General features: G+C 42.5%; 6 protein-coding genes and 1 long non-coding RNA gene across 8 annotated transcripts; 5 read left to right on the top strand and 2 right to left on the bottom strand.

Moving 5' to 3' along the window:
* Positions 1-331: 331 nt before the first annotated feature.
* On the top strand, positions 332-907 carry LOC118877283 (uncharacterized). Its single transcript, XR_005014201.3, has 2 exons — positions 332-498; positions 641-907. It is a non-coding gene; the product is annotated as an uncharacterized lncRNA (long non-coding RNA).
* Positions 837-4,004, bottom strand: scramb2 (scramblase 2). Its single transcript, XM_036815234.3, has 4 exons — positions 3,837-4,004; positions 2,676-3,169; positions 1,708-1,866; positions 837-1,584 (listed from the first exon to the last, which is right to left on the bottom strand). Exons 1-4 carry the CDS (start codon positions 3,943-3,945, stop codon positions 1,561-1,563), a joined length of 786 nt encoding a protein of 261 aa, XP_036671129.1. The 5' UTR covers positions 3,946-4,004; the 3' UTR covers positions 837-1,560.
* Positions 4,005-4,280: 276 nt separating this feature from the next.
* Positions 4,281-7,238, top strand: Sk2 (Sphingosine kinase 2). Its single transcript, XM_017070712.4, has 2 exons — positions 4,281-5,370; positions 5,812-7,238. The coding sequence occupies exons 1-2, from the start codon at positions 4,394-4,396 to the stop codon at positions 6,818-6,820; spliced, it is 1,986 nt and encodes a 661-aa protein (XP_016926201.3). The 5' UTR covers positions 4,281-4,393; the 3' UTR covers positions 6,821-7,238.
* Positions 7,239-7,534: 296 nt separating this feature from the next.
* LOC139353000 (uncharacterized) lies at positions 7,535-9,224 on the top strand. The gene is made up of 2 exons (XM_070996019.1): positions 7,535-7,878; positions 8,393-9,224. The coding sequence occupies exons 1-2, from the start codon at positions 7,720-7,722 to the stop codon at positions 8,900-8,902; spliced, it is 669 nt and encodes a 222-aa protein (XP_070852120.1). The 5' UTR covers positions 7,535-7,719; the 3' UTR covers positions 8,903-9,224.
* Positions 9,225-9,892: 668 nt separating this feature from the next.
* Positions 9,893-12,841, top strand: LOC108007178 (glycerol kinase 5). Its single transcript, XM_017070810.4, has 6 exons — positions 9,893-10,267; positions 10,347-10,440; positions 10,926-11,425; positions 11,485-11,937; positions 12,002-12,165; positions 12,486-12,841. The coding sequence occupies exons 1-6, from the start codon at positions 10,064-10,066 to the stop codon at positions 12,760-12,762; spliced, it is 1,692 nt and encodes a 563-aa protein (XP_016926299.4). The 5' UTR covers positions 9,893-10,063; the 3' UTR covers positions 12,763-12,841.
* A 159-nt stretch (positions 12,842-13,000) lies between these two features.
* On the top strand, positions 13,001-13,803 carry LOC108007126 (ribosome biogenesis protein SLX9 homolog). The gene has a single exon (XM_017070730.4). It carries the CDS (start codon positions 13,069-13,071, stop codon positions 13,606-13,608), a length of 540 nt encoding a protein of 179 aa, XP_016926219.3. The 5' UTR covers positions 13,001-13,068; the 3' UTR covers positions 13,609-13,803.
* Positions 13,804-13,889: 86 nt separating this feature from the next.
* LOC108007171 (zinc finger TRAF-type-containing protein 1 homolog) lies at positions 13,890-20,374 on the bottom strand. Of its 2 annotated transcripts, XR_010653875.2 has the most exons (9): positions 19,733-20,374; positions 16,100-16,158; positions 15,868-15,982; positions 15,683-15,806; positions 15,462-15,614; positions 15,010-15,287; positions 14,816-14,919; positions 14,470-14,751; positions 13,890-14,363 (listed from the first exon to the last, which is right to left on the bottom strand). XR_010653875.2 is itself a non-coding variant. In XM_017070794.4 (8 exons), exons 1-8 carry the CDS (start codon positions 20,093-20,095, stop codon positions 14,724-14,726), a joined length of 1,224 nt encoding a protein of 407 aa, XP_016926283.3. In that variant the 5' UTR covers positions 20,096-20,374; the 3' UTR covers positions 13,890-14,723. The 2 variants fall into 2 exon arrangements, 1 of the variants encoding a protein (XP_016926283.3); XM_017070794.4 differs by having other exon boundaries at positions 13,890-14,751.
* Between the last annotated feature and the right edge of the window lie 243 nt (positions 20,375-20,617).

Here is a 20,617-nt window from a genome sequence, read left to right on the forward strand (position 1 = left end):
GACTAAAATCTGAATCTCGTATTTTTGACTAAAATCGGAACTCCATTTTTCGCCCTAAAAATCCAGTTTTTTGGCTGCTACAAAAAAAGTAAACGTCAGATCGAGGAATGTCATACCTCGTTGATCTCGTTGCTTAATTTCCAATCCATTGGCATCAAAACCTGGGAATGTTTAGTTTTTGACATTTTTCGCAAAAAAAGACGATGCACCCCCTTACAAAAAATGCGAAAACTGGTCAAAAAATAAATTTTCCTTAAAGTGATTGGAATCATTAGCATATTAAGCAAGCTGTTCAAAACAGTCGATTTTTTAGCTCTACGACTTGATTTGGCTGAACTACGATTGAAAAGCTGGAGATCGAAGCTGCGCCAGATCACCATGAACGATCTGCCAGTGGGACGATCTGTAGATGAGACTATTCGACTGGTTCAGGCCTTCCAGTACACGGTTACCCATGGAGAGGTATGTCCAGCGGGTTGAAGGCCAGGTGCCGATACGGTAAGTTTGGATAATATATATTATATTATAATCCTATAAAAAGTAGTACATTAGTGGATTGATTGCCAAGTAAACTGCTAGGGATTATACTTACTTCTGATAAAATATAATATATAAAAAAACCTCCCAATTACTTCTCCAGATCGTTCCCAACCCAGAGGAGAAAACCAAGTATTTTGCCAAGAACAACTAAGGACAGATGGCCATCCCATTAGCAGCCAAGCCCAGTTCGTTCCAAGTGTTCACGACTGAATCACGACTAAATCGAACAAAAGACCCCCATCGCCTGAGTCCTCTGTACCAAAGTCCGTAGTGCCACCGATTGCAAATGGTTTGCATTTGTTTTGTAAAAAATATAGTTTGTTTATTTTACAGCATAACTGAGAGATAAATAAATTGATGAAGTACATGTTTAAGTGATTCAAATTTCGTGGCGCCACAGGAGAGCGACCAAAAGGAGGAGATCGCGTTTGATCTCGAAATGTCTTGAAAGCTGCCTTGTGTGGCCACCATAATGATTAACAATTCGATTGCGATTAGTTTCATACAAAAATATATGAATATATGTAATAGGTAATAGTAAATTAGTTAGGTACGCCATGGTTTGCAGTTAAGTAATCCTGTGCACCGACCTTTGGGTACAACAAAGCTAAGTATGTCGAGGTATATAAATCGGGGAAACGGGGACGGGGCGACGACAATAACAACTAGGACGTCATAAGGCACTCGTTCTCGTCGGTTTTCTCGTGTGTAGTCTGTTTTCCGTTGCAATTGTGTGTTGTCAATATGTGCTACATTGTTGTGCGCGTTAAATGCCAAAAACCCAGGCTCATAAAAAACGAAGGTGCAACTGCATTTAAGATCAAAATTGTGCGGGGAGATTCCGTTGCTGTGGAGATTCCAAATCGATCAAAGCGTTGCACTGTTCAGATTCCCGGAAACATTATTTAAATAAGGGGTTAATAAATTCTTAGAGCTATGACGATGCAACACGTCGAACCAAAAAGCAGTCGGCGATAATGTCTGGGTGTTTGTTCATTTATAAATCGATGGATTGACAGCTTACTGCTCGTAGAAGACCACGTCCTGGAAAAAACAGGAAATAGGTCAGTTATATGAAGATCAACAAAGAGCAATGTATGTTTAATATAATTTTCATTGAGTACGATATTGAGTCTCTCTGTTTCTGATTTTTACTGATATACTCACAATTAAAAAGAGCGCTGCGAATACCAGTGCCTTCATGCGAACATCGAGATTCAGGGGGAAGGTGACGCTGAAGTAATCCGCATCGGTGAACAGCTCCCTTCCCAATCCAGACCATTGTTTGCTTATTTTTCCGATCTCCTCATTATTGGCGCTCAATACCTGAAAACGAGTAAAAAAGGCGAGATATGTTAGCGTTTCGCATTAATCGGGACGGAATTCGCACACAACCAGAATTCGCAGTATCGCAATTAATTGACTCGCTCTGGACAGTCAAGCATAGCGACCCATGACGTCACTGTATCGGATTGCAGTTTCTGTATCTTTATATGTACCACACAGCGGTGTTCAGAGGAATAGCTCTAAAAGTTCAAAACATGTATGGTATATACTACCTACAAGAAAAAGATAAAAAAAAAATTTTAAATATCAAAGGATATTTAAAAAAGTACTCCTGAATAATACAATGTTTTCTCTTAGCTATTCAATTTAAAGATACAGTAGTAAAAATTTAAAAAAAACCCTTTCAAAACTGTTTATATTTTTAAATACATCATTGCCTAGAGATTTTAAGTATAGGTATATTTAAAAATATTAAGTGACATAATTGTCACCTATAATATATTTTGCGTGGGTGCTAATAAATTTGCCACTTCTGTATGTTTTATACTATAATCTTTATACTTGTTTGAACGGGGAATCGACCATAACCACTGATGTATGTGTAGCCAATTATAAATTACTTGCAATACTTAAAAAGCAATTAGGGCCACCAGCAATTGAATGAAAATGAAAGCCTGGCTTTGTTCAATTAGGAATGTCATAAAGTGTTCGATTAAACTGATAAGCCATCTATGCTCCCTCGCATTCAATGCTATTCTGCTGACCGCCGCTGTGCGTGTATACACTTGTTTGAATATGGGATTCAAGATCGAGACACATGAATAACCACTTGTTGGCCGCCGACTGACCTTGAAGTTCGTATCGCTAAAACACTTGATGGGGCAAATGGGTCCCTCGATCTGCAGGACGATGTCGCCGAAGGTGTTCTTGATGTTGAACTTGGGTCGCATGAAGGTGCAGACCTGCTCCACGCTTCCGATGACCTGTCCAGGTGGCGCCGACACCTCCACGGCGTTCATGCAGCTGGGAAAGCAACAGAGGACATCGCATTTGAATGGCCGGTACAGGTGGAGCACCTCGTTCTGGAAATTGTCCAGGATCTTCATCTCGAAGGGACGGGACCGGCCGAGCATGTTGCGGGTGCAGCAGTCGCTCTCCTCGTAGGCGAAGTACACGTTCTGGCCCAGCGAATTCTTCACCTTGAAGCGATTCTTCGACTCAAAGCCGGTGATCAGCTCCAGTTTCTCGATCTTCTGCGACACGAGCAGCTGGTCCAGGGCGGTCAAGTACTCGAGGCCCTGCGGGCAGTTGGGCATGCCCACGGGTATCGACATCCAGTTCTCTGCAACGGGGCGTAGTTCCCGATTAGCTATATATATTTATATGTTGCTTGCTATATATATGCAAGGAAAATTAGCATAGCTACATTAGAGGTCCGGTCATTGGCACTGTGATCGCGGGACGTTTTATTTTAAGTATTTATTTATTGAAAAAAAACTATTTAAACGAAATATTTTAAGTTAGTTGTTAGTTGTGGACTAACATACATTTTAACCACACCTAGTTTATTGTAATATCGTTAAAAAAAACTTTGAAAACTGGTTTTGTCAAACATTTTTTCAAAGTTTAAAACTTTTAGTGAGATAAAATAAAATTTTAAGTTTGGTAAGTATTAAAAAGAATTATAGTTGCGAACATTATTAATATACCATTTTCGGTAAGTTATTTTTACAGTCAACCACTTCGTTAATTCATGGACGTATAAAAAGGGATCATTAAAATATTTAAAAGCTAACAAATTTTTTATTATTTTATTTTCGCCTATAGAACAAGTAACAAAAACTCGAGTGCTAAAGTCTTGACCGCTGCTGTATGAAAAGGCGAAGGCAATTCCGCCTTTTTGCACACTCACACCCAAACACACAGACGCGCGCATCCCACTACGGCCATCTGTGCGATGGAATTCAACAGTGGGACTAATCCATACACATAAATCTATATCTACGCACCAGCTCCGTTGGCATTAATTCCGGGATTCACCGCCTGCGGCTGACGGACCACAGTGTCATCCTGTGGCGCATTCTGCGGCACCACCTTGTACTCGCTCATCTGCATCATCTTTTTGTTTAGCAATTGTTTCTGGATCGGATTCTGGAACGGTTCGAAAAACACTAAACTTTGTAGGACCGTTTGAGTGAACGCCAAAAAATACCGTTGCTGTTGCACAAGTGCGAAAAATACTTGTTTTTACTGAGTTGTGTTATATTTATTGAGTATTAAAACACAGAATATCAACAATTTCAATTATCCAAATTGTTTAGGCAAATATAAATTTATCTTACCCAAATATATTTCCCAAGACTCATTTATGTAGATTTTGAAAATATTTGTTTTTTAAAAACTGCCGTTGGTATTTTTCAAAGGAGTTTAAGTTTTTTATGTTCCAGTTGGTTATTTAAGGCCCTACGGTCATACCGCTGCCATGATAATTGTGATAAGGGAGCCATAAAAACCTGGGCAGAAAACCCCTGAAACATGCTGCTTGGCAGCCGAATCTCCAGTCAAAATGAGCGAATCTCTTGATAAGACCACCAGCCCGAGCTTGGCCAGTTCCAGGGCCACGCCCTCGCGGGCGGAGGATCCGGATGAGGGGCACGACGTGAGCGACACCTTCTACACGAGTCAGCGAAAGAAGGGCAGCCACGTCTTCCGGGTTCGGCTGGACGCCACAGGATTCACCCTTCAGCGGGAGTCCCCTGGCGGCAGCATTGTCAAGGAGCAGCAGGTGCGGATCTCGGACATTGTGGGTGCCCGCTGCATGCGACCCAAGAAGAGCCGTCGTTTGGCCATGTCGGGAGCGTGTGCCTGCAGTTCCGGCAATCCCAACTCGCCGGCTATCTCGGCTTCCGGCGACCATCATCGCACTGCCACCACGCCAAGTAAATGCAGCACCAACAGCCGGGAGAATCTTCCAGCGGACGGCGGCGATGTCAGCGCCTTTCTCTACGTCTTCGCCTATGTCCTGAAGAAAAGGAGCCTCCGCACGGAGTTGCACAGGGAGCGAACTGTGCTTACCCTGCGATTCAGATCCTTCGACACCTTCGAGGACAACATGAGGGAGGCGGACCGATGGTACAGATCCCTCCGCTGGCAGCTACATCGAACGCTGGAAGAGATCTTCGTGGCGCCCACGACGGATGACCGACGTCGCCGAGTGCTGGTGCTGCTTAATCCGAAATCTGGTTCCGGCGATGCCCGAGAGGTCTTCAATATGCACGTGACGCCGGTGCTCAACGAGGCCGAGGTCCCCTATGACCTGTATGTGACCAAACATTCCAACTTTGCAATCGAGTTTTTGAGCACAAGGTCCCTGGACGCCTGGTGCTGCGTGGTGGCTGTCGGCGGAGATGGGCTGTTCCACGAGATAGTCAATGGACTGCTGCAGCGCCAGGATTGGGCCCACGTCCTGCCAAATCTGGCACTGGGCATCATTCCCTGTGGTTCCGGTAACGGACTGGCCAGATCCATTGCCCATTGTTACAAGTACGTTGTCTTTTTTGATAGTCAGTTAAATATACCTTCTCGGTTTTCACCTTCAAGTAGATTATCACATTTCATTTAAGGTTTAAGCTTTAACTTTCTCAGAATATAGTTTGCTTATTTGTTATTCTCTTATTATGTTATTCTTCCTTACAGTGGGGGAATAACGTCTTTATATTAAGATGACGACAAACATGGTAAACGTTTTTCCATATCAGTTCACACCGACATAATCTTTGAGTAATTGCCATAATTTCCGTTAACATTTTTTCATGTTAATTACTAATCCTAAAGTATATTGCCATAATTTCCGTTCACCAATAGTTTAAACCATTACTCCCGAGAAATGAGTATAAAACTGATTGGTCATTGATTGAATTTTTTTAGACTACCAGACTGTAATACCAAATAACAACTTATTAATCCTTAACCTTTTCCCTCCAGTGAACCGTACTTCAGCAAGCCAGTGCTGGGCGCCGCTCTCACCGTGATCAGTGGACGCAGTTCACCAATGGACGTGGTCCGCGTGCAGCTGCAGAATCGCTCCCTTTACTCCTTCCTCTCCATCGGCTGGGGTCTGATCTCGGACGTGGACATCGAGAGCGAGCGCATCCGTCTGCTGGGCTACCAACGATTCACCGTCTGGACATTGTATCGTCTGGTGAATCTACGCACCTACAACGGTCGCATCAGTTATTTGCTGACGGAGCACCAGGGTTCCTCGACTCCAAGCCACACTGGTTATGCTGGTCAGCACAGAATGCAGAGCAGTCGGAGCTGCAACACGCACATTGACATGCTGAACGGGGCGGCGCCCAGCTATCATTCCAGTGCCGAGTACCTGCCGCAGGAGTTTGCGGACGTGATTTCCCTGGAGACGTCCATCAATCAGTCGTTCCGCTCAAGGTGCGACAGCTGGCTGTCGGGGGGATCGCGGCGCAGCTTCTACTATTCCATATCGGAGAGCATCTACCATAGTCTGGCGGATGACAGCGAGTTCACAGGCCTGACGGCTGCCTCGCTGGAGAACAGGCAGCTGAATTACGGACCGACGAGCGAGTTGCCGGATCTCGAGGAGCCCCTGCCCGAGGATCAGGGATGGTTGGTGGAGGAGGGCGAGTTCGTTATGATGCACGCCGTCTATCAGACGCATCTGGGCATCGACTGCCATTTTGCGCCCAAAGCCCAGCTGAACGACGGCACCATCTATCTGATCCTTATACGCGCCGGCATCAGCCGTCCGCACCTGCTGAGCTTCCTCTACAACATGAGCTCCGGCACCCACCTGCCGGAGGTGAACAACGAGTATGTGAAGGTGCTGCCGGTACGAGCCTTTCGCCTGGAACCATTCGACAATCACGGCATCATCACGGTCGACGGGGAGCGGGTCGAGTTCGGACCACTCCAAGCTGAGGTCCTGCCGGGCATAGCCCGCGTCATGGTGCCCAAGTAGGAGGAGGGCGAACAGGGCCACACCCCCAGAGGCTGGAGCTTACTGAAGACCATCAAGCAATAGAAATCTCAATTTAGGAATCTCTGCATTTGTAGCTAATACTTAGGGCCTCCAAGGGCCGAGATGAGAGAGTTGTGCATTCTTAATATTTTGTGTTTTTTATGTGGCTTGCTTTTGCCAACCAATCATGTATTGTTAGCATTCTTAAAGGTAATTGCAGTTATTTACGAAATGTAATGTATATAAAGCACATGCCAGACGAGAATGTGTGTGTATTTTGAAATTACTTTAATCTCGACTGTTTGAAATAGTGAACAAAGTCCTAATTTATATTTATATTATTTGAAAACTATGTAACGAAATAAAGAATATATTGAAAATGTTTAAAGATTAAAAAATAAAACTACTTAGATTCGAACATCTTTTAAACTTCGCAAAAAAATGTAAAATTCCCTAGTTTGTAGAGGGAAATAATTAAAATAGAGATTTTTTAAACATCTTTAAAGTATATTGAAAACGAGTGAATAAAATCATTGAGCTTAAAATAATGTTTGTAATCTTATGAGTATTTGCTTTTAAGATGTCTTTGTTTTCTCCATAGATTTTATCTTATTTTTAAACTTAAGCTAACGGTCGTATAACGGTACATTTTTGGTATTTTTTTTTAACATAGTATATTTATGGAGGGTATGGAAGTATTTTTTGAAGGTTGTAACCGGTCACTCTGGACAGAAAAAAAAAACAAATCCCCTACGTTTGTGAAAAAACATTTCAGTGGAAAAAATAAAAGGCTCTGCTTGCGATTCACACAGTGTCAGCGCATTCCGTTCGCAATCCGAGACTCTCCAGTTTGGAATCACACAGTATTTCGCATCCGGAACCAAGTAAAGCTCTGCAATATGTCGTCCGAGGAGCTGGCGCCAATTAACGAACAGGACTTTAAGGACCTGAAGGAGCGCATGAAATTGATTGTGGAGGCCGATCCAAAGCAATATCATAACGACTTTTCGCTACGGCGCTATTTGCGCGCCTTCAAGACCACAGATGACGCATTTCAAGTGAGCCATTCGCAAATAAAAACCAATATACTGCTCCATATATGGATATCCCCAAAAACCGAATATTAGAATACCCTTTTACCAGTTTTTGGTATCATTTATAAGGCAGTTGTGGTTTTTCGTTGTCAGATTTTGACCTTCATTAAAAATCACTACTTTGCAATACATATTTATGCATATTATAGATAAAGTATTATTTGTTTTGAATAAACTTTTTTCTGAACTAGAAAAAAGTTACTTTTAACCTTTGAGGTCAAATTTTTATTATGAGGTCTAATTATTTTCCAAAATCATACAAAATGTAATCTATATTTTCATTGGCGGGCTTATGACTAATTTTAGCAATTATTTTTTTAGCGTCGTTTATAGAATATAATATTTCAAAACCTAAAAAATAACTAAGAACGGATTGATAATATGTTTATTGCTTTGCTTATTAAATAAACATAACATTCCACACTTAGCTTAAGTACTTACACTGTGACTAATAAGTTTTTATCTTTTTCCATCACAGGCCATCCTAAAGACCAACAAATGGCGCGAGACCTATGGAGTGGAGAAGCTCCACGAAATGGACCGCAGCCAGCTTGAGAAGAAGGCCCGTGTGCTGCGCCATCGCGACTGCATCGGTCGTCCGGTGATCTACATTCCGGCCAAAAACCACAGCTCGGAGCGGGACATCGATGAGCTGACCCGCTTCATCGTTTACAACCTGGACGAGGCGTGCAAGAAGTGCTTCGAGGAGGTCACCGACCGTCTGTGCATCGTCTTCGATCTGGCTGAGTTCAGCACCAGTTGCATGGACTACCAGCTGGTACAGAATCTCATCTGGCTGCTGGGCAAGCATTTTCCGGAGCGCCTGGGCGTCTGCCTGATCATCAATTCGCCCGGACTGTTCTCCACCATTTGGCCGGCCATTCGGGTGTTGTTGGACGACAATACCGCCAAGAAGGTCAAGTTCGTGGGCGATGAGGTCGAGCTGTGCCAGTACCTCATTCCGGATATCCTGCCAACGGACATGTAAGGCTTCCGCCTCCAAATCAGCACCCGATGGAGCTTCTTTTAGACGTAGACATATCTCCAAGGAGAAACCGAAACCAGTACCTAAGTTTGCACGGAGGCTTCTGAGAGCTTTTATCCAGTACAGTACTCTATCTGTAAATCGATGTGTTTAACAAGTTGATTGTAAAATGTATTTTATTGGACACAACTATTAACTATTTTAGATAAAGGTTTATCTTGTATGTGTAGTATCTATATACCTGAATTCGTATAAGACAATTATATATATATGTATATGCAAGTGTCTATGTGTACAGCAAATAAAGTTGTAAAAAAAAAGTTAAGATTAGATGGTGATACATGGCACACGTGAATAATCGCTTTGTGGGACCGGTCGATAGTGCTCTAATTTTAGCGAACTTATCATGTGCCCAGTGATAAGAATCATAATCCCCAGCGACTTGTCGTGCTAGGTCTTATCAAGTAATTGTTTTGGTTTTGCTGATTTAAAATTCGCGCCGGTTAGGGCTGCCACGGAGATGGCAATCACTTAAGGACTTCTGTGCGTTAGCCAACACTGTTCTTGCTATATTTAGCTATAAAAAGTTCTTAAAATATATATATTATTATATTCAACCATAAAATACTATTGGTCGCATTTTGTTATGGTTCTGCAAAATAATAAAATAGCAAAAATAAAATGGCTTTTAATTGACCTTTATTGTAGTTCTCAAGTATTTAACTTTAGTTAAAATGTTGTCTTTTTATGAACTGAGGAATGAATATATTTTTATTTAAAATGGTAAATATTGCCGTAAAAATATAAACAATAATCCTGGAATATATTTTCTTTTAACCAACAGATCGCTTGTTTTTATAAGCAGTTCATTTATTGCGTACGTTTTGGAATTAAATTATCTAGCTAGCTTGTAGCTATTTTAAACCTAATCGATTTCCAGCTAGCCAACGCAGGTGACAACTCTGGCGCCAACTGGTTATCATCGCAGGCGAAACAAAAACAAAAGTCGAGCACTTGATAAGGAAATCTGAATCGCGCACTATGAGACCTCACTGGAATAGCAATAACAATAGCAATAACAGCAGCGAAATGGATAAGTCGGTCCGCCAGTTTGGAGTAACAGCGTCCAAAAGCCAGTGATCGACGAAGCGTGCGCTGGGAAAGATGTCGGCGCCTCCAAAAGTAACAACAAAACCAGCAGGAGAACCTGAAGATTGGGACTCTTCGAAGGATGTCGGATCTCCAAGGGATTCGGAATCAGGTTCCAGGTCACCCTGCTTCATTCTAGCCCTCGATGTGGGCACCACCTGTGTGCGGAGTTTCGTCTTGGACGAACGATGTGTGGTCCGGGGATCGGCTGTGGATGCGGTAAGTGATTCGATCTTCAAGTGACCCTCGGGTGCAAAGTTAATTGAGCGAAAACCTTTACGACCTTTGGTGCAATTAGGTGGAGCTACTGAACCCACAGCCGGGCTATTTCGAAATCGAACCGGAGGGCTTGTGGCGCAAAATTGTGAACGTTATAACGCGGGCGGTAAAAGGTAAGTAGTCTATCGGCTCCCATAAATCCCCAACAGGTTTAATACGGGGTTTAATAAAATAATAATTGGTTTCGCCATTCCAACAAAATATGAGGGAAGTGTGGGCTGAAACGCTGTTAAAAAACTTAAATGTATATGATATGATATCATTACGTGCTTTGAAACAAAAAGCGAATGTTTGCTTGTTTTTTTAATGCAAATACATGCCTTTTTATTCATCCCGCAACGTTCTAAAATTTGTAGTTTTAATATTCTTTAAAATACTATATCAAATTCAAATTTTCCATGAGTTCACAAAATGAAAATGCAATTAGTATGATATCATGAAGTGCTTTAAAACAAAAACCAAATGCTTATGGGTTTTTAATGATAATAGTTTTAATATTATTCAAAATAGTAAGCCAGTAAGTCACAATGATTAACCCTTACATCTGTAATCTTCAATCAATCTTAATTAATCTTCCTCATTTTATTACCCATTGCAGATGCCAATCTGACGCCCTTGGACATCACCTGCCTGACCATCTCCACGCAGCGCTGTACCTTTCTCACCTGGGACCATCGCAGTGGCGAGTACTACCACAATTTTATCACCTGGAAGGATTTGCGAGCCGACAAGCTGGTGGAGCAGTGGAATAACAGCTGGACGAAGAGCTCCATGAATTGGTTCTCGTACGCCTTGTTCCTGCTCACCCGTCAATCAAGATTCCTCGCTGGGAGCGTCCTTAAACTGATGAATGGCCAAGTAACGCCAAGGCTGCTCTTCGAGATAATGCACAACAAAAAGCTGAAGCAGGCTCTTATGCAGAAAAAGGCTCGCGTGGAGCTGCTGGACTCGTGGATCCTGCACAAGCTGAGAACTGGCAGCAGTCGCGACAAGGATGTGGAGCACATAACCGATGTTACCTCAAGCACGGCGACGGGATTGTACGACCCCTTCACGCTTAGCTGGTCGCCGCTTATAAGTTTCCTTTTTGGCATTAATGTGAGTGGTTTGGCTTCTCTTAAGGACGACATTTTTATATATCTATGCTTCAATTACAGTCAAAAATCCTGCCGCGCGTAGTGGACAATGGCTACAAGGGTTTCGGGCATGTGCATCCTTCGGCTTTGGGTCCCGATTGGGCCAACACAAATGTTCCCATTGCCGCCTCTGTAAGTGACCAAACGGCAGCCATGTGGGGATCCCAGTGTTTCAAGAAGAACGACGTCAAGGTCACAATGGGCACCGGAGCCTTCTTAAATTTGATCACGGGTGAACGTTGCCATGCTGCCATCTCTGGGATGTATCCACTGGTGGCTTGGCAATTGAAAAGCTCAGCCAGAAATCAGGGAGCCATCTACTGCATCGAGGGGGCATCCCATGACTTTGGCACCGTGGTAACCTGGGCGCAATCCTGCGAGCTCTTCGAGAATCCCGCGGATACATCGGACATTGCTCAGTCTGTTCCAGACACGAATGATGTGTTCTTTATGCCTGCCTTCAGTGGCCTGGGGGTAGGTTTTTTGCAGCTGTTGTAACTTGTTCGAGATTAGCTAATCCTCATCTTATCTTCGACAGCCCCCGGTGAATGATTATCGGTCAGCAAGTGGCTTCATTGGTCTTAGTCCGTCCACAACCAAGGCCCACATGGTGAGGGCCCTGCTCGAGAGTATAGTCTTTCGCCTGGTACAACTAATCGAGGCTGCCGAAAAGGAAACCTCTCAAAAGCTGCATATGATTAGGTAAACAAAAGGGTCCTAAAAAATAATTTATTATAAACTGTAGAGATGATATAGGAAAACACCTAACTAAGCCTGAAGTCATAGCTTAAGGCTAGACAGTTGTTAATTTTTTATAGATAATTTAAAAGGTAAAACAAAGTCCAAACTTTAAGAGACAGCAGACATGCAATTGCACATATTCAAATATATTCCTCGTTTCTATTGACTTTTACTACCTAATGTTAAATAGACTTTAATGTTAAGCATTTAATCGTTAAAAGATCACCATCTAATAGGGGTTTTTACTTTTATACATTCTAAACAATCTTAAATATTTTCAGGGTTGATGGTGGCGTCTCCCGCAACGACTTCGTTTGCCAGTTTCTGGCCGATCTCAGCCAGCTAAGTGTGGAGCGGGCGAAGAACACAGAAAGCAGTATCATGGGCGCCACATTCATGGCGGGCATTAACCACGGAATCTGGCGCGATGTGGAGGATCTCAAGTGTTTCCGGAAAGTGGAGCGGATCTTTGAGCCGCGGCCCAAAGAGTACGACACCATTGCAAACCGGATGGACAAATGGAGCCGGACAATAGCCCGGTTCAGCGACTGGTACTAGTTTATATAGGTTGCACTTCATTTGATTGTACTTGCTATGCGCTAAAGTCATTAAATACTTAGAAGGTTAGGTAGAGGTATATTTCAGTCTCACATTTATTGACCGGCTTTGAATTTGTTAATATTTGAATTTTTGATACCGCCAATCAGTTGTCATCCGATAACCGATAACGATGATATGTTCTAGCTATTTTTTTATCGCAGTCGGCTACTTTTAATCAGATGGACTTGTTATCGCCAACACTGATTTTTGGAACCCAACACGCTGCACGTTTGTTTTGATTTTGTTGGCGCAGAAAAACTCATAATGGCAAAAACCAAGCGAAATGTAAGAGCCAAGGCGAAGAGCGTGGTGGGGGCTGCCAAGCAGAAGGCGCAGGACATGCAAGCGAAGCTGCGCCAGGATCGACTGCTCCACAAGACCCTCACACCCAAAAAGACGACCACCAAAAAGGAAAAATCCGAGGCCAAGCACAAGAAGCTCCTCAAACGCTTCGCCGAAACGCGAAAGGAACGAAAGGAGGAGCAGGCACGAAAGAATCGGGAGAAGACTAAGGTCATTGGAGATCTGAAGCCACTCCGGGACGCACTGCCCTCGCTGCAGGACATCTACTCAATGGTGAAAACCAGGTCAAAGGATGCCGCTGAAAAGGCAGTCCTCACAGAACCAGAGGCTCCTCTGAGTGCCAACGAGAAGATCCGTAAGAAACGCACGGAAATGGTCAACCGCGTGAAATCCTTCGAGAAGCTCATTAAGGACAAGAACTTCAAGAGGAATCCCCGCGAAGTCGTCGCCTCCCACTTGCGAAACAAATACCAGGCGATGGAAGAGGATGACGATGAATAGAAGCCACATTTCAAAAATCTATTCTTAAGTAATACCATTAAAATACGATATTGTATTTTAAACAAATGACTAAAAAAGATGTCAGAAAGTCCTTTAATTCTCCCTCTGTTAAGTGCCTCAAAAATACATCATGCCCTAAACTTTAAGAAACATCTTTAAAATACATATGGATAATGACAATTGTCAAGAAAATAACTACTTTTCTTTTTTAACAATCCAAAAGGTTGTAGATTATACATTTTTTTATAGTCCTTCCCCAGCACCCAAGAAAACCAGCCAAGTTTGATTTATTAAGAAGTATCTTTATTATATATGCATTAGGTATAGTTATCATTTAACGATGCATATAAATATTACATGTACGAATGTAAGTTGTAAGCATTAAATCGTAAGAGGCTCAACAGAACGAGGATTAGACAAGATTTGAACGTGAGGACTCGAGTTCTCATTTTGTATATTTTTTGGGTGTTTGCTATGTGATCGCAGTAATCAAGAGCTACGTTATATCATAGAGCGTTGTTATATATGCGCTTGCCTAGGGTTCGAATTTCAACTTGGTGTTGTTCTTCTTACAGTGAAAACGGAGCCATGGACTCGAGGTCCCTGTATCCGGACATTTAATCTACAGCTATTTATTGGTTATTATCGGTATTATCGGGTTAGTGTGGGCTGGCTCCTTCCTGTGAGATCATTTAAACGTTAGTCAAACACATCGGCCGTCTTGTCCATCAATCGATTCCATTTCGCCACCAGCACTAACAGCAAAATTAACATAGCTATTGAAAAAGTGTCTCCATAAAATGGCATTATCTCATGTACAAAATGTAGGCGAATCTACACTAAACTTAGGTTACAACCTACCGCGTTACGTCTGCGTGATCTTGAATTTGATTGAAATATATATGACGACGTTAATGTGAACGGGTTGTGGATTCTTGGGACGCGCGGGTCGGGGTCTCTGTTAGGCTAGGCTCGTGGTTTCCGTATCGAAGTTTTACATATACATTTATAGAAAATATAAGTCAACTATGTCTAGGTTTTGCACATTCAAGAGTTTGAAACAACAAACTTAAGCTAATTTGAAAATCTTTATCGGCTGCAAACAGTGAACGTGTTTACTTGTTCAGCAGAAACATGAGCAGGCTGCAATGGAAGATTGTTATTATTATTATTTTCGATTTCCAGAAGCCAATTGAGGGTTACTTACCGGAAGTTAATGCCTTTGTTGGCCAGCATACGGTTGCATTCACTTGAGCCGCTACCGCCGATGCCATCTGGTAATGGCAAGACATAGTACTCACTCTCGGTACTCTGTAAGGCGGGGATAAGATATCAGTCCATAAGTATAAACAATTTACATAAATTTATAAACAGTTTTCTGCGACAACACGATCAACTTACCGTCTCGGTGAATTCGTGTTTGTATATCTGGGTGGAAACTTTCATATCGGAGAACGGACCCTTGAGCGCAAAGAAATGTATGCTCATGGGCGTGCTGGTCTTGGTCTTCAGGATCAGCTGATAGGTGATGGTACGCTCGTTCGACTGGTGCGGATCGCGCTGGCTGTTGTTGATGCGGGCCTTCACCACCCACTGCTGATTGAAGGCCGAGAAGCGAGCCGTCTCGTAGAAAAGCTTGTGCACATACTCGTCCGTTCGATAGGGTTTCATTTGAAGATCTGGAAGAAGTTTAATAAAAATGTAAGTAGGCGTAACAATAAGTGAGAGAAAATGTTCTATAGCCCAGTTATGGAACCCATTTTTCTGCCCGCATATTACCAAGTGTTCTATTACAATAACCATGAACAATTAATCTCAATAAATCGAAATGTGGTAAACCAAGGGTGCCTCACCATTGAATATGATCTTCTCGTAGCTTAGCAAGTCAATCAGGGTGTTGAACATCTTTTTCTCCTCCTTGATCCTTTCATCATGAGCCTCCAGAGCAGCCATCACCTCGTAGCCAGACTTCTGAGGGTGCAAGCAGTTGCGCTCATGCTCGTTAGCTATGGATTAGTGATTTTTATCATTATACGGGTTATTAGATATACTAAATTTAGGCGACGGCTCTTACTCTCATGGAAGGGTCCACGCCACTGGCAACCAATGCGATGATATTTGCATTTGGTTGGGCGCTCCTGGCACTCGTGTTGTTCATGGCGTTCGAGTGATTTGTAAGGGAACTCCTTGTTGCAAAACTATGGATACAAATAATAGAGTTAAGTTCAATTTTGGTAAAGGATATTAGACAAATCTCACCTGACACTCGCTGGGCAATTCTGAAGCGGCCTTCTCCACGGCCAAGTTACGCGAAGCAGTACTCTTTGATATTTCCACGCGACAATTGGGGCAAGTGGCAATTTGATCGCGCAGGCTAAAGAAGAAATATTTTTGAAATGCATTTAAAATGGATAAAAACCAGAACTAGTTAGTAGTAGTTAATGGCAGCATTTGCAGGAATCTTAGTTTGGTTTTTAGAGTGGGTTCATACCGTCCATCCGCTAGAAGATGGGTGAAACAGGCGGCGCACATCAGGTGACCCATCTGGCACTGCAAATGAAAAGAGCAGAGAGAAAGGGAAATGCAATTTTAGTAAGTTCACGACTCGACAATCGACTGGTAGATGGATAGAGATTGAAAACTAAAACAAAAGTGGAATGAAAATTAACCTGCAATTAAAGAAAAAAGAAGAAAAGTTTTCTATTAGTCAAAATACGGCCTTGTTGCAGAGAGCTTGTATGGATTTATGGGTGTGGGGTGTTTCTGGGTAGGTGTTTCGTTTCGTTTCGAATGAATGAATCTATTTTGGATACATCTTTTGGGGTGGGGAAGATGGTTAGGCATGGATTTCTTGGTGGGAGGTGATCTGAAGTGAGGTCTGAAAATGTTTAGCTTTGAGGCTCCGGTTTGTGTCTTTTTTTTGGTTGAAATAAAAACGCTATGTTGTAGTTTGGTTTTATTTTGCATTCTCAAGTTTGCACTCTCCTTTGCAAATTTATTGAATTCAGTTTTTCGTTTCTTTTTTTTTGGGTTTCTTTTTTTTGTTTTGGTTTTAGATACATTTCAGGGTTTAACTTTAATGCTATTATGAAATCTGTTCTATGTACTTAGCATTTATAGTTACAATCTTATGTTTTTTCTTTTTTTTTTGGTTGCGTGTGCTTACAAAGGTTACGAAATCGAGATTTTTGACTTAACTAAGATTAATTATTAGGAGAGCTAAAGTTTATCTAAATCAAAATCATAAGTAGTGGTAGTTCTGGGTTAAATTTAGCGTTCGTTATCATATAAATGTTGTTCATTTTTTTTATCGTTGACAGCCAATTAAAACGTTGTTGTGTGTGTTTTTCAATTGGTTTTCAGACATGAGTTGGTCAAGCAATTGATGAAAGGTCGGGAAAGTGGACCGATAACGGCCAGATAAGTTCGAAAACCCCGATGTGAAATGTAACCCCCGCCGCTGTAAGGAACCTTCATTAAATCGCCGCATGCGTTTATTTATTCGGTTGAGTGGAAGAATGCGGGTCTGTTTCCCTCATTTTGGAATTTCTATATCTATTTTGGGAAAAATTCAGCGCCGGAGGAGGCGAGCGATAGTCCGTCGGGACTATTTGTGGACGGAGCCGCGAGTTTCGAGCGATAAGCAATGGTTTTCTTGTGTATCTGTGCACATAACAAAATGCTGATGGCTCGAGGATCCTCACAGAAGTCTTAGGCAAGCAAAAATGAACAGATATGCTTTTCACAGATATCGTGGTTCTTTTGTCTAGACCAAAAGAGATACGAAGCCCGCAACAGAAAGTATATTATTACACTTCCTAATAAATATATGCACATTGGAATAAAATATTTTGTGTATTCGTGTATTTCTAAAACGATTGACATGTTACGAGTAGTTTTTTTAGGGATGGTTAACAGTCTATTCTGATATTCCAATATTATGTAGAATTTTGGGTTTGTTTTAGCTGGAATGGCAATGGTATGGTGATACTTTATATACCCATACATGGTTTCTCTTTGATAAAAAAGTTTCACTGCCCCACATGATCCTTTGACTATATTAATCCAATTTTTTCCCGTGTTCTTTGTGTATCTTTGTGTATCTGCTCAGATATCTGAGAAGTCGAGTGTGTTACTGTATCTTTGCAGTTGAATGAACCCATGAATTCGTGTGTTCTTTGATTGGCAATTTATGACCTAGACCAACTACAGGCAGCAGCTGCTTGCAAGCCGATTGTTTAATGGAAAATCCTCGGGATTCGATCCACAAAGGAGTTTAACTCGTTTTTCCCCCCCAAGATTAAAATAACACACGAAACGGAAAAGAGCAGACACAACAAAACCCAGCTGATGGTGTTTTCGTAGATAGAGCGTACAAAGAGGAAGAGAACGTCAACAGCGTAGGTAAAAGGAAATCAAGCAAAAGATCGACGACGACAGAAAAACTCAGGTGTGTTTTCAGGTATATGTATGTATGTACCTTTCCCCCCACAAACACATACATAGGTACCCCTAATAAATACACTTAGAACCCAAAACTGGAAAAACAAGTTTGTTCCGGATTACAGGTCCTAAGACCTGCAGCAAGCTGATTCTACAAATTCATCAAAAACTTCCGTGGCACTGCATTTCCAATATCAAATATGCGTAGTACATTCTTTCTTCGTTTTTTATTCATTTTTTTTTACTATTTGAAATCGGTAAAACTCTCGTTTCAATTTTCCCCAGGCCTCGAACAGCTGATTTTGCCACGACGTGGGCGAGAGCGAGACAACAACAGAAACGCAGTGGCAAAAGCAAAACAATAACAGAGAGCAAAAATCACATTGTGCGCGTGTGTGCGTGTGGGTGTGCACGGTGCACATACATACAGATAAGCAAAGGCAAATAAAGAAGAGAAGGAAATGCAAAAAAGGAAAACAATCAAAATCAGGGATTCTTTTAGTTAATTAATAGTTTCTGCAGGTTTCGGCGAATTCCTCCTGGGCATCTTTTTATGATTCACTTTGCCGTTTTGGTCACGTTTTTTAGGGTACAGAAAAGCAAAGGTTCATTTAATATTTCTGTGTGGGTCAGCAGTTATTTTTCTTTAAGCCGTAATACAAAACCAATTTCAATGACGCAGTTATGGCTGCCTTGGCACATGTGTGTTAGAAAAAGAGAGCAATGTCAACCTACACATTACGCCTTACGTAAAAGATCGGTTTGTTCAGTGGTGGAGGCAGGGGGGTAGGGGGTGTTAGGGCTGCCCCCTAAAAGTTCAGTTTCTATAATAAATCAATGAACTACATACTTTAAGTCGATTTGATGTTTTTTGACGATTTCTCAATGTTAGACTTCGTTCTTTTTAGCTTAGAAAATTTAAATTTAATTTTTTTCAAATGAATGTTCAACCCCCCTTTTATGCCGTTCAACCTAAGCCCCTGCCTTTGTTCTTTGAGACATCTGTGTATTTGTGCATTAAATTCAATCAACGTCATTTACAGCAACAACGACGCCGCCTACATATGTACATAAGTGTGAATGAAAAGGAATGCGGGATATGGTCCAAGAAATGGGAAAACGAACGAAGAGTCACCTTTAAAGGATTCGAATTCAGGAAAATCTGTCATTTTTTTTGCCACTTAAAATAGGCCATGGAGACGACATTATTCGAACCTCTATGACGCAATAGAGAAAATCTGCAGTTAAGTAAATGTTACTGCGCAAAAGAAGCGTGAGAGAGGGAGAGATGGGGGGGTCATAATCCATAGTGTGAAATGCAACGGTTCAATTTGGGGGGTTGTTTTCTAAAACGCAATAAAACTGCATTAGTTGGCCGAGAGTGCGAGAGAGTCGGCCTGCTTATGTTATGTTGCCGTGCCCGTGCCCTTTCTCCCCCTCTCTCGCACTCTTTGCATGTTTTCAAGGCGAATAATGCAAGAGAGCCCCAGCTAGCTGTCTCGCTCACGCACAGCTGTGTGTTGGTGGGGAAAGAGGGGTTCCACTCTTACAGCTGAGCTGCCACGATTTGTTTGTATACAGAATGAGGCACACACACTCACACACACGCGCACGGGCACATTAGGTGTTTTCTTATTTTTAACATTTTTTTTTCCATTCCAATAAACCCCGAAAAACTCACCTGGTACATGGCCGTCTTGGGCAGATCCAGGCAAACGGCACAGCATAGGGCATTGGAGATGCGATGTGCAAGCTTTTCGTGCATCCCAGATGCGGCCGCAGCACTGGAGAGCAAACTGCTGCTGCTGCTTGTGGCACCATTGTCCAATAGCTGTTTCTTGGCCGGAGGTTCGCCACTGCTCTGCGTGTCCAACGGCACGCCCACCACATTTCCGCCGCCCCCCGATGAGGAGGACGAGGAGGAGGAGGAGGCCGAGGATGTCGAGGAGCTGGTGGTGGCCACCACCTGATTGTCGCCCAGGAGCGGCAAGTTCGAGGAGGACGGTGGCTGCTGAACCGCCGAGCTGGAGGATTCCACCGACATGATGACTGGAAATTTCCTTGGAATTATGTTTGTTGTTTGCTTGCCAATCGCTTCGTACACAAAACTCCCACACAACTACGCTCACTGAACTAAACACACACACACTCAAAAGCAATGCCCAAGTTGCTGTCTCTCGTTCGCACACTCAGTTCATATGGCACTTTCTCTGCCTTGCCCTCTCCCCGCTGTCCAACTAGTGTTCTGTTCTGTTTTCCGTTCTGGTCTCAAACTTTCTTCCGCTAACACGTCCGCTCGCCAAGAAAATTTTTTTGTTTTGTTTTCATATTCCGATTAGAGGTGAATGTTAACATCGATGTTATCGATGTTTTCGAAGCATCGGTAACATATCGATGTTCGACAAGCCAACATCGATGTATACCGTTTCCATCTCTATTCCCGACGGCTGCTTACGGTTGCTTACGTTGCTTACGTTCAAACGTTTCCGTTGGTCATATGATGAATTAAAAAAAGCGAACAAACGTAGGTTCCAACAAACGAAATATTTCAGAGAAAGAAATAAAG

The sequence above is a fragment of the Drosophila suzukii genome, chromosome 3 (assembly GCF_043229965.1).
Source record: "Drosophila suzukii chromosome 3, CBGP_Dsuzu_IsoJpt1.0, whole genome shotgun sequence".
Taxonomy (NCBI): domain Eukaryota; kingdom Metazoa; phylum Arthropoda; class Insecta; order Diptera; family Drosophilidae; genus Drosophila; species Drosophila suzukii.